General features: G+C 45.8%; 1 protein-coding gene across 2 annotated transcripts in view; it reads left to right on the top strand.

Annotated features, from left to right (window-relative positions):
• Positions 1-14,185, top strand: part of GMDS (GDP-mannose 4,6-dehydratase) — a 636,169-nt gene that overhangs the window by 550,519 nt on the left and 71,465 nt on the right. The window contains exon 10 of one of the 2 annotated variants that reach the window (XM_032250134.1): positions 10,393-11,055. The exons of the other annotated variant lie outside the window; for it this stretch is intronic. Coding sequence (XP_032106025.1) covers positions 10,393-10,416 — 24 coding nt within the window. The 3' untranslated portion in view covers positions 10,417-11,055. Of the gene's footprint in view, positions 1-10,392; positions 11,056-14,185 lie in introns of those variants that run through there. 2 annotated transcript variants of the gene reach the window in all.

Genomic DNA, 14,185 nt, shown 5'->3' on the forward strand with positions numbered 1-14,185 from the left:
TCTGGATCTTCTCTCCATGGAAGTGACATTTCGCACCCCTGGTTTAGTTATAGGTAGTAAGTTAGGAATGTGTGTTTTGCAGTTTCTGTTGTTTATGTAAACCATTGGCAATGATATTAGTTGATTCACCTGAAGGAAATAAGAAAAAACACTTCGGTCAAAATAATTAGGACCTAAGATAAAAACATAGCACTTGAAAGTTCATTTAGCTATCTATATCTTCTACTTTATATATCATCTCAGTTTCCCCGTCTCCTAAGTGAAGGATGATCATGATAAACTTCACAAAAGTAGTGGGAGGTTAAATTAGTGTTTGTGAAGCATGTTGAGATCTTATGATTAAGATACCATAGCATTGCAGAATGGTGTGATTACTATGAAAGAAAAGAATTCCTCAAACCAAGAGTCTGGATTAATCTGACTGACTTTTCCAGCGTCTTCTGTGTCTGCCATGAAGCCCCGAACCTCTAATCTCTTGCAGCTTTCTCTTGATCTTAGAGTCTGTTTCCAAGTGTTGGAGAGGATTAGAGAGTAGGTTGCAGTCATGAACTTGTAAACAGAGGAAATGTGTCAGGTGTTAATGAAGGCTCAGGTAATGGGTTGGCTGAGGCTTGTGGGCCATGTTCTGCTGCAGCCTGTGCAGTGCTGCCCTCAGCAGCCACTGGCTGGATGGCACTCGGGTGGGACCTTCACTATGTAAGAAACACTGTCCTTCCACCCAGCTCATTCCTCAGAGTCCACAGGGACTTTCATCCGTGCTGCACAAAATCTGACTGAAAAGATGGCTTTCGACAAGTTTCCCGAGTCACTTAGGGGGTATGGAAGGGGTATGCAGGCAGCCAGGGGTGTCAGAGGCAAAGACAGGCTGATAGCACCGAGATAAACAAAGTGGATGGAAAACTATGCCTAAACTGAACGTGTGCGAAAATTTCAGAGGAATATCTCCAGAACTGCAGGCCACAGATACACAGATTTGGTGCAAACAGTGGCAAAATGAGTTTCTCCACTTATTTCCCACATATATGTTTCATTTTGCTTGTAATCATCACAGCTGTTGTGGATGTGTGGGTTGGTTACCCAAATGTTCTTAAAGAGGAAATCCATTTCTTCTCAGGCAAGATTACTACTTTAAGCAGAATTGCAGGCATCCTTTATCAAGGGTGGCTACCCTAGCCCATGGTTCTTAAGCCTGGTACATCAGACTCATCCAGAAAGCTGTTAAAAATACAGTTTTCCAGGGCTTATCCTCAAACCAGAGTAGGACTCTGCAGGGATCCCGAGGTAGCCAGCTCTGAGGCTGGCCAAGCCTCGGTAGGTGGGGGCAGCTCTTCCCTGGGCTGTAGGCAGGGAGTGATGCAGACAGTTCAGTTGTCCCTAACTTTGTTGGTTTCATTCACCTCTTGAAGCATTAGATAAAAGCTGATCCCCCGCAGGGGAAAATGCTCAGAATACAGCCTCATGTATGTAGTTGTAGGGAAGCATACCTGTCCAGCTGTCCATGCTGAGAAAACAAAGCTGAGCTGCCAAGCCTGGCTTCTTTCTTCTCCAGTCCCAAGTTTTTGCGTGGCTTGTCACGTCCTTTCATAGGTGTATGTATTTTCTAAATGTTCATTTCAAGTGATTAAAACTGTCATTGGTATAATTTCTGATGATGTGTAGTCAGCCCCTTCGCAAGTCTGTCATTAAGCCCTTCACAAACTCACATGGCTGCCTAGGAAGAGCTTGACATCCCCCTTTCCCAATGGGAAAAGGGCTTGACAGTATCACCAGATCATTTACTGATTAAAGTTAAATTGATGATAGAAATGTAGAAGTCAAGATTTTTGTGCCTAGATAGTTCTTGGCTTCCCCAACCCCTTGGAGAGCTCTCCATCCTTGGAGAGCTCCAGGTCTCGGAGGACCATTTCCAAGGGGAACCTCAAATGTCTATCTGCCATGTCAGGGCAGATGTGTGTTTTGGTTGATTTTGGTGAAGCCCCGGAGGGCATTGTCCCTACATAGTTCTCTGGTAGTTTTTGGTGAAGCCCCAGAGGGCATGGTCCCTACATAGTTCTCTGGTAGGCTGAAGCTCCGTCAGATCTGACCACAACCTGGGTATACCATGGCAGGTACAGAGCAGGCGGCGGCTCAGGGTTTAGAGACTGAATGAATGGCGCAGACGTGGGAAAGAAAATCAGCTAGCTGTTTTAGGCATCTGATCAATCAGTGTGATTGATTTCTTTACCAAGTTGACAAATAGATCTGTGGTGTTCTCATCAGTAATGTGGTTAAGCTTCTCAGCAATATACACATAGACATATGGTTTTCCCAGTCTGGTGGAGGGTAGTAATAACAGGCAGAGCATTTAGAGACAAAGTCGACTTGACAGGCAGAGTAGAGGTAAACAGCCTGCCTCTGCAAGAGCGGTGTTGACAAGCAGTGATTCTTGGGAAGCGTCCAGCTGTAGCACGGGCTCTGACTTCAGGGACTTAGGCAGTATAAAAACAATTTTTAAAGATCCAAAGTCATTTACATGAAGTATACTTGTATGGTTTGGGGTTTTGTGTTATCGGTTTATATACATATGTAATTTTTATTGACCATTTCCAGAAATAATTCTGCAGTTAATCCAAAAGGTGCTGCATGAGGCAGAAACTCCTCCTCCATAGGCACCCTGCCCCAGTTGAGCTAGGCAGGTTTAGCCCAACCAAAGGACTGTATTCGTTGAGAGAAGAGACGTTTGTTTTCTCCCCAAACTTCAAGCTCTGGTTTTGAAATGTAACTCTCAGTAGCTCTGGTTTTGAAATGTAACTCTCAGTCCCATCTCTAAATCCTAGTTACAGCATTAATTCTCAGTAAATTCCTCTTTTTGCATCTACTCACATGTAAGCAGCAGTCTAAATAGCTGTGTAAGGGCAGCCAGAGGAGGGAGTTCATGCCTTTGGAACTGAGGAGCCAAGGCCCACTCATGTGACTTGGCCACTTCTACTTGCATCTGTGATGATCAGCCCCAAGCACTGAGGGCTTCTCCTGATCCTGGAGGCCACGCAGCACCTCTGAGATGTTGGCCTTTGCCACGGTGGCTTCTCCAGCACAGAACCTCATTGTCACTTCCTCCAGCTGCTCAGGGAACATGATCTTCACTGTCGTCATGTCAGATGAGGAAATTGGGACACCAGGAAGCTGAGTGACTTGCCCAAGGTCATGCCGTGTGGTAGTGGCACAGCCAATTTCCAGGCCGTGCTCCCCGACGAAGCCTCCCCCACTTTCCTCCCAGATCACGTGCACTGGGTCACCCAAAAACTTTGCCCTTCTGCACCCTGACCTCCAGGGACAACTATTCTCAGCACTTTCTAGCCAGGCCCCTCAGCAGCAGTCCTACAAGGGTGGCTGGCACCCTGGTTCTAGGGACACTGTCCTCTGCCTCTTCTCAGGGCAGCTTGGCTTTGCTGCAGTGGATGTATTTGCACCTACTTAGTGGCCTGAATCTATAAACCAGCAGACAGAGACCTGCTGTGTACTCAGGGGACATAACCTATCATGCCTGCCTGTGGAGTTGAGGCAGTGCACAAGGTTCTCAGGCAATAAGGGGACATCAGAAAGCTTCACCCTCTTTTCCAGTGACAGAGGTATCAGGCATGGATGCTTTGAGGGATTTTTCTGGGAGTAGGAAGGGTCAGGACCCAGCTGAAGATATCACCACAGCACCTGACAATGGCTTTTTGTCTTTTTAGTATGTGACTGGCACACACTTTCTTACTATGTAAGAAAGTGCTTCTTTTTTACATTTTAAAGAAAACCCAAAGCTGTGAGATGCACCATACAGAGATGTGACCCCTGCTGGCCTTTTGCTGATTCAGGTAGCAGTGCTCAGAGGAACCCTAGTGAGGCCCAGAAGGTGTCCGGCAGTCACTGGCCTTTCTTTCTTGTGCCCTTGGAATTCTTAGAAGAGACTATGAGATTTTAATTTTAAAGGAATATTCTACTAGTAGTTTATAATAGGCATGGTTTGAGGAAAACCCAAACCTGCTTTTCCCAAGATCTAAACCATCTGATCCACCAGTTATCTGATATAGTGGAGCTCTCGCCCTGATCCGCTCTTTGGAGCTACACCGTACTTGATTCACGACTGACTTTTCCCCGGGCAGTTCAGACTTGGACCCACCGTGTGGCACGTTTGTCCTCATTGATGTTGCTGTGTTGACAACGCCTTCAGAGGTGGTTTCGAATGCAAGCCCCCTACCCGCCTTCCCTCCACTCCTCATCTGCCCTCCAGCTCCTCCAAACACGCTTCACTGCCTACTGGGAATGCTGCCTTGCAAAGGAGTGACGTCTCAAGTGTCACAAAAGTTACAGCCTTTGAGTTTTTCCCTCGCTACCTTTGAGACACATACGGATGCCGCATTTTGTTTCTCATGCTTTTCTGTGGATGGTGAGCAAATGGCTCGCTCTTTATGGCCCTCAGAGCCTTAGGAGGGTGTGGACAAGCACCCTTTTCACTTGATACTTCTGGATGTTTCCTTTCTATGCCATTAAAATCGGATGAGTCCTGTATTTGTTTCTTTGTTTCTCCTTATTTCAGTTATTTATACCTCACCTTACTCCAGAAAATGTTTAATAATGCATGTGAATAGTAAGAATGTAGCCCAGTTTGTGAAGTCTTTAGTGCAATAACAGATTTGGTACTTGAAAACATTTTTCTCCCAGAAAGTATGTTTTAAGTGGTATTAGGGCCCCAGCCCTGCCAACACAAGCCTATTTCCCCAATAGCATACCTAAAATACGAATAAAAACATTTTAACTACATCTAGTTACTACATATCAAATTTTTCAATGCAAAGGCACATTCCAAGTTCCAAATCTGGGTGCTAGTCACGTGTGTCTTTCAGAAGAGTGGAATGAGTTGGGGAAGCTGGGGGCTGGCAGAGCTCCCCGCAGGCCTGTGTGTGGCCAGCTTTGCAAGGCTGCCTGGGAGGAGGATGGCGGGGAGCCCACCTCCATCTTGTTCCTCACCCTGGACAACGCCATGGATGAGAAGGCCCTGGAGCAGGGCCTTTGAGAGAGTATCCTATGATTACCTCTCTCAACTGTGTGGCTGTTCAGTCTATCACTAAAACCTTTCCTCCCCGTTCTGTGAGACCAAGAAGTATTTCTAAGTAATACATAGGTAGATGTATGAACAGACAGACGTTTGAAAAAATCTGATTATTATCAGCTCACATTTTGACCTCAAAACCTTATGACTTGGTTTTGCTTCCTTAAAGTCACATAAAAAGTATGGTTAGGGCTGGCGCAGTGGATTACGCCTGTAATCTCCGCACTTTGGGAGGCTGAGGCAGGTGGATCACCTGAGGTCAGGAGTTCGAGACCATCCTGGCCAACATGGTGAAACCCTGTCTCTACAAAAAATACAAAAATTAGCAGGGCCTGGTAGTGCACACTGGTAATTCCAGCTACTTGGGAGGCTGAGGAAGGAGAATCACTTGAACGCAGGAAGTGGAGGTTGCAGTGAACCAAGATCATGCCACTGCACTCTGGCCTGCATGACGGGAACAAGACTCCATCTCAAAAAAATAAAAAAATATAAAGTATAGTTAGCAGAGACATGGTTCTGGTGGGCACAATGGAGATGTAATTTTAATTCCTTCTATTCACAACCAATAATAACATTGAAATTTTGATAAGCAACATTTGAGAGGCACAGAAACTTGAGATTCACTTAACTGCTAAAATACTACTCTATTATCCACAAACCACCAGTTGTAAATGTTTCCATGCGCAGTTCAGTTGACAGCAAGAGAATTTGGAAGGCTCTAAGCTAGGAACCAGTATGAGATGCCAGGTGCCTCCTTGCCTTCCTGAAAACACTGCCATGAAAGTAGGCCTTTAACACAGTTTCCTTCAGGTTTGGAGATCCGCTCGACAGTGGAGTGTCCAACTGTAGGGGATAATTGAGCACAGTCCCAAATGCCGTCATGCAGCAAATCCGTTCAAATCCATTCAGACTATGAGTAGTTCAGAAAAGTGCCTGGGATAAAGTGCTGGGTGGAAAAGAAGCATAAAAATGCATAAACAGTATGATCACAACCATATAAGAAAACCTACACACAGGTGAGCAAAAGCTGGAAGTAAATAACCATCAGCGCGTGCTGTGGATGTCTCGTGCTGCTGGCTGCATTACAGCAGAATTGTTAGTAGCATTGGTGTCTTCATGAGGGGCTGTGAGTGGCTCTCTTCCTGCTGGTCTGTGTTTTCCAAACGTTCATTAGTGAACGTGTGTGACTTTACAACAAGAACATAATACGAAGCATGTTAGACTTCAGCATCAGTTAGAATAAAGAAACGCATGGGGAAAGAGAAGTATTTTTCACAGGCCTCAGGTTAGAACACGTTGGCAGAAGAGCCTGGACGCTTCCCTTGACTCGCCTGTTTCCCTTGCTACCCCCACCTCTGATCAGTCACCACGCTTGTGCTTCTGTCTCTGGAATGCCTGCCTTCGCCTCGTGTATTCCTGCCTCACTGCCTGCCTACCACCAGGTCTAGCCCTGGATATCGCTGGGTGCCCAGCTACCTCACAGGACTGCAACCTGACGATCATTCCCATCACCTGCCCTCCCTAGTTCCCAAACTCTCCTCAGGCTACCTCTCCTCCTCCCTCAGGTTTCAGGTTTACTGGAACTGCCTCTGGAAACTCCTCCAACTTCCCAGGAGTGAGCTGGGTGTTCCCTCTTCTGTTGCCGTGGACACCCACCTTATAACACCAGCCCATCCGCAGTCCATTATCCACAATTCCAAAATCCAAAGAGTTCAGGGAAAATCAAAACTTTTCTTAAAACCCATGCAGCCACAAAATCTGGACTGACCTGACACAAGACTACTTACAGTCTGTTTTATTATCATTTAGTATAACTGTTCATACATTTTGCTGAAGGAATCTTCACGTTTGATTATGGTGTGCTGGCCAGATGTTGCTGGACTGCTCAGAAAGATGGGATTAGAGTAACCACAAATTTACCACCCGTCCATTGAGAGTGCAAGGGGCGGGGCCAGAGGCAGCACCCGGACAAGCCTAACAAGCCTGGCAGAACAGGGCAAATGTCCACCTGTGTGTGCTGCGTTTGTCACTTCATCTCTCTACAAGCCAAAACATCTCAACTCCAAGCTCCCTGGAGGCTTTGCAAAGGTTCTGTGCACCTGTATTCTGATTGCTGGTTTATGTGTCTATTTCTACCATGGTCTTTTTGGCTCTTTAAGTATAGGGAAGGTGCTTTGTTCCGTTTGTATCTATCCCCGATGCCTTGCCTGACATGTAGTAAGCTATCAATACTTACTGGTTCAGTAGTCATCACTTTGTCTTTTAGTGCTGTTTAATAATTATCTATAGAACTAGTATCTCACCATCGAAAGTTTGAGGAGGAAATTTCTATCTAGGCTTTGTTCAGCATTTTAAACATGATGATGATTATTAAATGCTTTAATGACACAACAATTCACTGATTCAGTTTCAAAGATACTTTTTAGGAAGAACAAGTATGTACTTGAACCACCCCCCACCCCGCCAAAAAAAGCAGAACAAAAGTTGTCATAGCCAGGTGGCCCTAATATTAATCCACAAAGCAAGTGCCATGCAGGCAGGGACTGTGTTTATTACTTCCAGTTTACATATTGCTCTTCTCACACATGAAAATAGCCACAGCAATGGAAGTTCAGGAGTGAGCACTTACTGAGTACGTATGATACACTGGGCACTAGGCTCAGCACTCCCGGTGCATTTTCTTATTTACTGTTTTCAGTGACATATATTTTCATGCTCCCTGTTTGCCTGTCCTGGCCTTCTTCCTTTCTGGAGTGTTCCTCTAATTTTTTGAAGTTTGTCTAGTTGATCTTGCTGATTTCCTCCTTTTTCTCCAACAGACCTCCGTGAATGGCAATCCCACACTGACCTTCCTTCCTCACAGGCATGCTCTTGCTCAGTTACCCTCAGTGGCTCTCTGTTGCCCATCCCATCCAGCCCACACCACTCTGCCAGCCTCAGAGCTGTCCAGAACCTGATGTCCTGTGGATTCCTCAGGCAGGGCTGCCTTTGCCCCCACACTCACCCCACCGTGAATCTCAGTGCCTTTACTCAGGCTACCCCCACCCCTGCTGTCCTCTTTTTCCTTCTGATTGCTCTATTATAAGTCAGCCTGGAGACAGCCTTGTGTTGGTGACTCACTGTATCATCAGCATTGATCTTGTCCCCTTAGCAAAAATGTTAACTTGTTGGAGTCAAGAACCAGGTCTTGTCTTGCTGTCATATCTTCCTCACGCCTGTCACTGTGGCAGATGAAAAGGTGATGAATAGGGTGGTGAATGAGCCTTAGAAAGTCAGGGTGCACAGACTTTCAGAAACACATATCTGGTTTGCAAGGACAATGTTCTTAAACTCATTTTTACAAGAAGCTGGTACCAAAAGTGAAAGAAAAGAAAAATAGAAATATGATTACTTTCATTCTTAAATGCAGATCTAAAATTCAAGTTGTGGGAGAGATCTAACTTCACAGTGCTGTACATGGAAAGGCCTTGGCACTGTAGCCACTGGTGAGCTGAGTGTGAACCAAGACTATGTCGTGGGGTCCTCAAGTGCAGCTCGACCCCAGGCTGCTTTCACACCAGTGTGATGCTCAGGAGGTGAACGGTGTCCCCCCAGTGCACCTGGCAGCTATGGCATAGGATACCTCAACAGATGCCAGCAGACATACCCAGGGACAGTGGCCAGCATGCTGCCCCATGGCTTTATTGGGGAGTAGGGAAGAGGGTTGTATTTATTTATACAAAGTAGCTTTGAATGGACTTCCACCCAGCACAGAAAAAGCAATATGCAAAAGCAACTTAAACATTTTTCTTTGAATGAAAGTCTAACTAGTTGAGCTACAGACGTCTCTTTGGTATGACAAGGCATGTTTGGACATGTCGTGTTACCGCTTTAGGGTGGAACTAGAGATAAGAAAGGTGAACTCAGGTAGCAACTGCCTGCAAGAATATTTACAAACTATTAAAACATCTGCTCTCCCTGAGGAAGAGCAAGAGACAGATGGGTGGAGACAGGGACGGAGGAGGGAGAGAGAGAAAACAAAGTGAGCACACCCCCCCGTGCCCAGCTCACTTTTCCCTACCATGCCCTGTGCCCACATAGCCAGTATGCAGGAACTCCTTTACTTCACACAGGAGTTGCCACCACCAAGAAACCCACTGCATGTGCTTGTCCTCATTATGCTTAAGAAAGATCTCAGCTTCCAGGCCAGGTACAGTGGCTCAGCACTTTGGGAGGCCGAGGCAGCAGATCACCTGAGGTTGGGAGTTCGAGACCAGCGTGACTAACATGTAGAAACCCCATCTCTACTAAAAATAGAAAAAATTAGCCTGGCATGGTGGTGGTACATGCCTGTAATCCCAGCTACTCAGGAGGCTGAGGCAGGAGAATCTGCTTGAACCAGTGAGGCGGAGGTTGTGGTGAGCCAAGATCATGCCCTTGCACTCCAGCCTAGTAAACAGACTAAAACTCCATCTCAAGAAAAAAAAAAAAAAAAAAAAGATCTTCAGCTTCCTTCCCCCAAAAGGTGCTGCTGCAGCTGCAGCTCAGGGCATGTGTTTTGTTCAGCACTTCAACTTGTCTCTGCACATGTGGGCTCTAGTCCAGCAGCTTAGGAAATCCTCATGGATAGCAACCTGGGATACAAAACCCAGCAATCATAAGTCAACACAATTTATTGGCCCTCCTCGTAGCGAGGGTTGGGGTGGAGCTGTCACAGAGCTGAAGTTATCTTTCATAAAGAAGTGATTTCCCCAGATTGAGGTTAGGGTCACCAGAAGGGCAGTGAGGCAGACATTATCTGCTATCCAATGTCCTGAGCTCCAAGACCCTGAGTGCTGATGGCTTAAATGCATCAGCCTGAAATGCTGCGGAAACCTTCCCGCTGCAGCTCTCACAGCCTCCCCAGCATTCCCCGCAGGTGGGCAGTACCCTTATCAGCTACCCTTGCTACCAAAGCTGCTGGACCCACAGAGGGGTAACACACGTGGTGGCTTCTCTCCAAGGCATCTCTTTTGTCTTCCCTAAGGAATGAACTTCAGTCATAGCAAGTGTGGATCTTTTTAGTGCTCCTTTCTCTGCCCTCCCCACACACATGTAGTGAAATTATAAAACAGAGCCAGGATCCATGCTATTAGGAAAGGGTTCTATACATCAGGCTCTTGAACGGGCAGAGTATTTTTGATCAAGACTCTGGGTGAGAGAGCAGAATACAGTCTCTCACGTTTTACGCCAGGCTCTGCACTGACTAAAGAGTGTCCTGTTTTACCTCTGCCCTAACTCAAACCAAGGAGCCATACCAAGCATTCCTGCCGCTCCAAACGTCTGTCGTTCTCTCTAAGGCTCTTCAGCAGTGCCTGAGTTAAGCTGCACCTTTACAAAGAGTCAGAGTCCAGCTACTGCTGTCAGAACTCAAGCTTGTGTCAGGCATTGCTGAGAAAAACCTCCAGCTCTGATTGTGTGACGTTGTGGCACCTTTCTTCCAAATCTTCCTTGTCTTAAAGGGGGCATTCCAGTTTCAAGTTCAATAATACCCAAGAGAAAGATACATCATTTGAGAAGAATTTCTCACACCCCCATCTCAAAAATGTTGGCCATCTGACATTTTATAACATCATGTCTGCCCGTAAGAGCCAAACTCCTGTGTTGTGAATCAGCTTTCAGCTCCATTGGAAGAAATACTTCTCTTTGAATCAGAACATGTTTCACTCCAAATAAAATTGTCATGTCTGTCATCAGTAAACAAAAATAATTAGTTGTAAGGAACTTACTTTAAACTTACAGAAATAGAAGACACATTGATAGAGTTATGGAAAGGAAGAATTTATAAATAAATGTATTACTTATAATAAATATATATTACTTGAAAATAAGAAGACTTCTGCCCCAGTGACCTTAGATTTAATGGATTAATATTAGAAAATAAAATGTAACAAATTATTTTTAGTTTTTTCATCACAGACTAGGATACTACTCTCTCAAAAATTTGAATATGCCTCTTTTTTTTTAAATACGCACCTTTTCAATTGTATAGACTTGTCTCTAAGATGAAACCCTGCCTAATTAAGGAATGGAGTTGCTCTGAGGATGAATGAGAGAGTGTCAGAATAGATGCAGGTCGTGTGCTCTGAAAACATGTGAGCAGTCAGTGTTTAACCAGGGTGGAAAGACACACTGTGGAGACATTGGGTTGAAGGACAGAACTTTGATCATTATTTTATTCTCTATGGGAAGAAAACATTATGTAGGTAATGAAACTGAACAATGAAAGGAAGGTAGTGTGTATTTTTAAAATAATAAGTGCCATTTATGTGTAGAATTGAGGTCAGTTGGTTAATTATAAATGGAAAGCTTAATACAACTATAGTCTGTCCCTTTGGACAGATTGATGGACTCCACACTAAGGGAAGGGAGGGAGAGGCAGGGAGACAGGAAGAAATCAAGGAGGGAATGTGGGTTTAGCAAAGGCATGCACTGTAAATATGGCGAGGGGTGGGTCTCTGGTTATTATAATCAGTCTCTAGTTGACTACCTAAAGATTCCTGAACCCAGACTTTTAAAGAGTCCCTGGTTTGTTACCCTGGCGGCATCACCAGCCTGAGCTCGCCTCCTGGGATTTTGCATCTCGCCCTTATGATTTATGAATAGGAAAGTGATGACTGACGCTTCTCCTTGACTCCTGCCACTTGTTTGTCAATTATCTTTTTTTTTTTTTTTTTTTTTTTGAGACGGAGTTTCACTCTTGTTACCCAGGCTGGAATGCAATGGTGTGCTCACCACAACCTCCGCCTCCTAGGTTCAGGCACTTCTCCTGCCTCAGCCTCCTGAATAGCTGGGATTATAGGCATATCTTTTAAAGTACAGTTAGGGTCTCGGATTTCCAGAATGGGGGCTAGGATGGCCTTTGAGCATCAGGCATTCCTATTCTTGGTGAAGGTGGACTACTCAGCTTTGAGTCCCCGTGCCGGGCCCGAGGAAGGACCATGCGAGGCGTGCTGGCACCTGCAGTCTTCTTTCTTGTCACCACATAGGACATCACTAGATAAAAGACATCAAAATCAGATGCTGTTGTCCCACGTTACCATCTCTCTTCTCAAATCAGTGTCCTAATACCCAGGCAGGCTTTGGTTCATCCTTTTTTAGCCACCCATGGGAATTTAAAATGTGACCGTGCAGCTCCTGACCCTGTTGAGAGTGCCTAGGAACCAGAAGACTGTAGATCTGCTTTTCTCCCAAGGGAGAAACTAATGATTTGCAGAAGCTAGTAATTCAGAGTCTATGAAATTTGCCCCAGGCTCTCCCTTCCCCCCTGCTTTCCGTGGTATTGAGGAGTTCTATTTAATCTGAACAGAAAATTCCATTTTCTTCTGATAATTTTGTGACTATATGAAAATGGAATTAAAGGATTGCAGATTTTTCCCCATACACATATTTTCAAGTCCAGAGTAAAAAAAAACTTTTGCAGAGTAATTGAGAATAAAAGTGAGTTTTCTTAAGTATAATAATACTTTAAAAAATTCTCCTACACGGATAAATTAGAAGAAGCATGAAGACTTTTCCTTAAAGAAAAGTTCCCTTTCCTGCACTTTGAATAGATAGACAAAATGAGTAAGCAGGGACACATCCAACTTTTGTGGGAGCTCATACACCTCAGTGTGTGGAGGGGGTTCTTTTGTAGAAAAAGAATGCAAAAATACCTCACTTTTGCAGTGTGTTCACATTCTGTGTGTGTGAGCTGCTGCTCTCCCTGCTGTGCCTGGAGAGCTCAGGTGAGATGCTGAGCCCCAGGGCTTAGGCCAGCTGCCTCTGCATAGGGAGGTATTGTGTGCCCCTCAGCTGTGCCAGGGAGGAGTCACAGCAGAGGGCATGCTGCCATCCTAATCTCTGTGGCACACAGGAGAATGGTCCCACCCCCAAGAAAGTCCCCATGCTAATGCTAGAACACGTGGCTATGTCACCTTTCGTGATAACAAAGAGACTTTGCAAATGGGATTGAAGGAAGGGTGTGGAGATGGTCCTGGATTTTCCAGGGAGCCCTAATGATAACCACAAGATCCTTATAAGAGGAAGGCAGGAGGGTCGGAGTCCGAAAAGGAGCATTGAGGACAAAGCTGGGTCAGGGTGATGCGAGGAAGGGGCTGCGAGCCAAGGAGTGCAGGCGCCTCTAGAAGCTGGACAAGGCAAGGGAATAGGTTCTACCAGGGAGCCTCCAGAGACAGCCAACCATGCCCACACCCAGAACTGTAAGAGGATTAACATGTATTCTCTTAAACCCCTACAACTGTAGTAATTTGTTAGGCGGGGCTGGCTCCAGCCTCCCCTCTGGCTGCTTCAGCCACCTCCACAGTTAGGTCCTCCTAGAGACCCCTCTTGGCTGTCCCAGGCCCTGTCTCCTGTACGTCCCTCTGCCCCTCACCCAGCTGTTCTCTCTCCCTACCCCCATCTTCTTTATTTTTCTTTTTTTCTTTGCATTCTCCAAACATAAACCCTCAGGCTCATTTCCCCAGCCTGATGCGCAGTCTTCTTCTCTGTTATGTGTCTCCCCTCCGACCAATGCCTACCTGGGGGACAGAAGGCTACACTATGTGGCTCTGGCATCCCCTCAGTCCACACAGCCTGGGCACGTCCCACTCAATCACACGTGAACACGAAGAGATCTTGTCAAGTAGACAGAGACTAAGAGGGCCTATTACTTCATGACTTTTCTAAAGGTCCGAGCTGCCCATTCAGCTTTGCATGAAAATGGAGACTGGGAGTTTTTAACACGCCATGACTGTAGCTTGTCCATGTCTGCTGTGAAGTGGCACTGGCTATTCAGAATACTGTTGGAATTTCATTTGGCCAGGCGACAAGAAAGTGTTCACAACCGAAGGAGGAACTTATCTGCTCCTTCCTGAGGAAATATGTGCCCCACAAAAAAAAAAAAAAAAGGAAACCAGGCCCCAGTGTGCCACAGAGCAGCACCTCCTCTGGATGCTGCCCTCTGTCCAGGGTTCTGCACGCATGGGAGCTGGGGCCTGGAGGCGCCCGTGCCTGCCCTTCTCAGAGTCGGCTGTGCTGCACTGATTGCTTTTCCACCTCAATCCCAACTTTGTAGGCTTGACTTAAAGCAGCGGTCCTGACTCAGCTCATCTC

This window comes from Sapajus apella, unplaced genomic scaffold (assembly GCF_009761245.1).
Source record: "Sapajus apella isolate SASKATOON/1434 unplaced genomic scaffold, GSC_monkey_1.0 scaffold70, whole genome shotgun sequence".
Taxonomy (NCBI): Eukaryota; Metazoa; Chordata; class Mammalia; order Primates; family Cebidae; genus Sapajus; species Sapajus apella.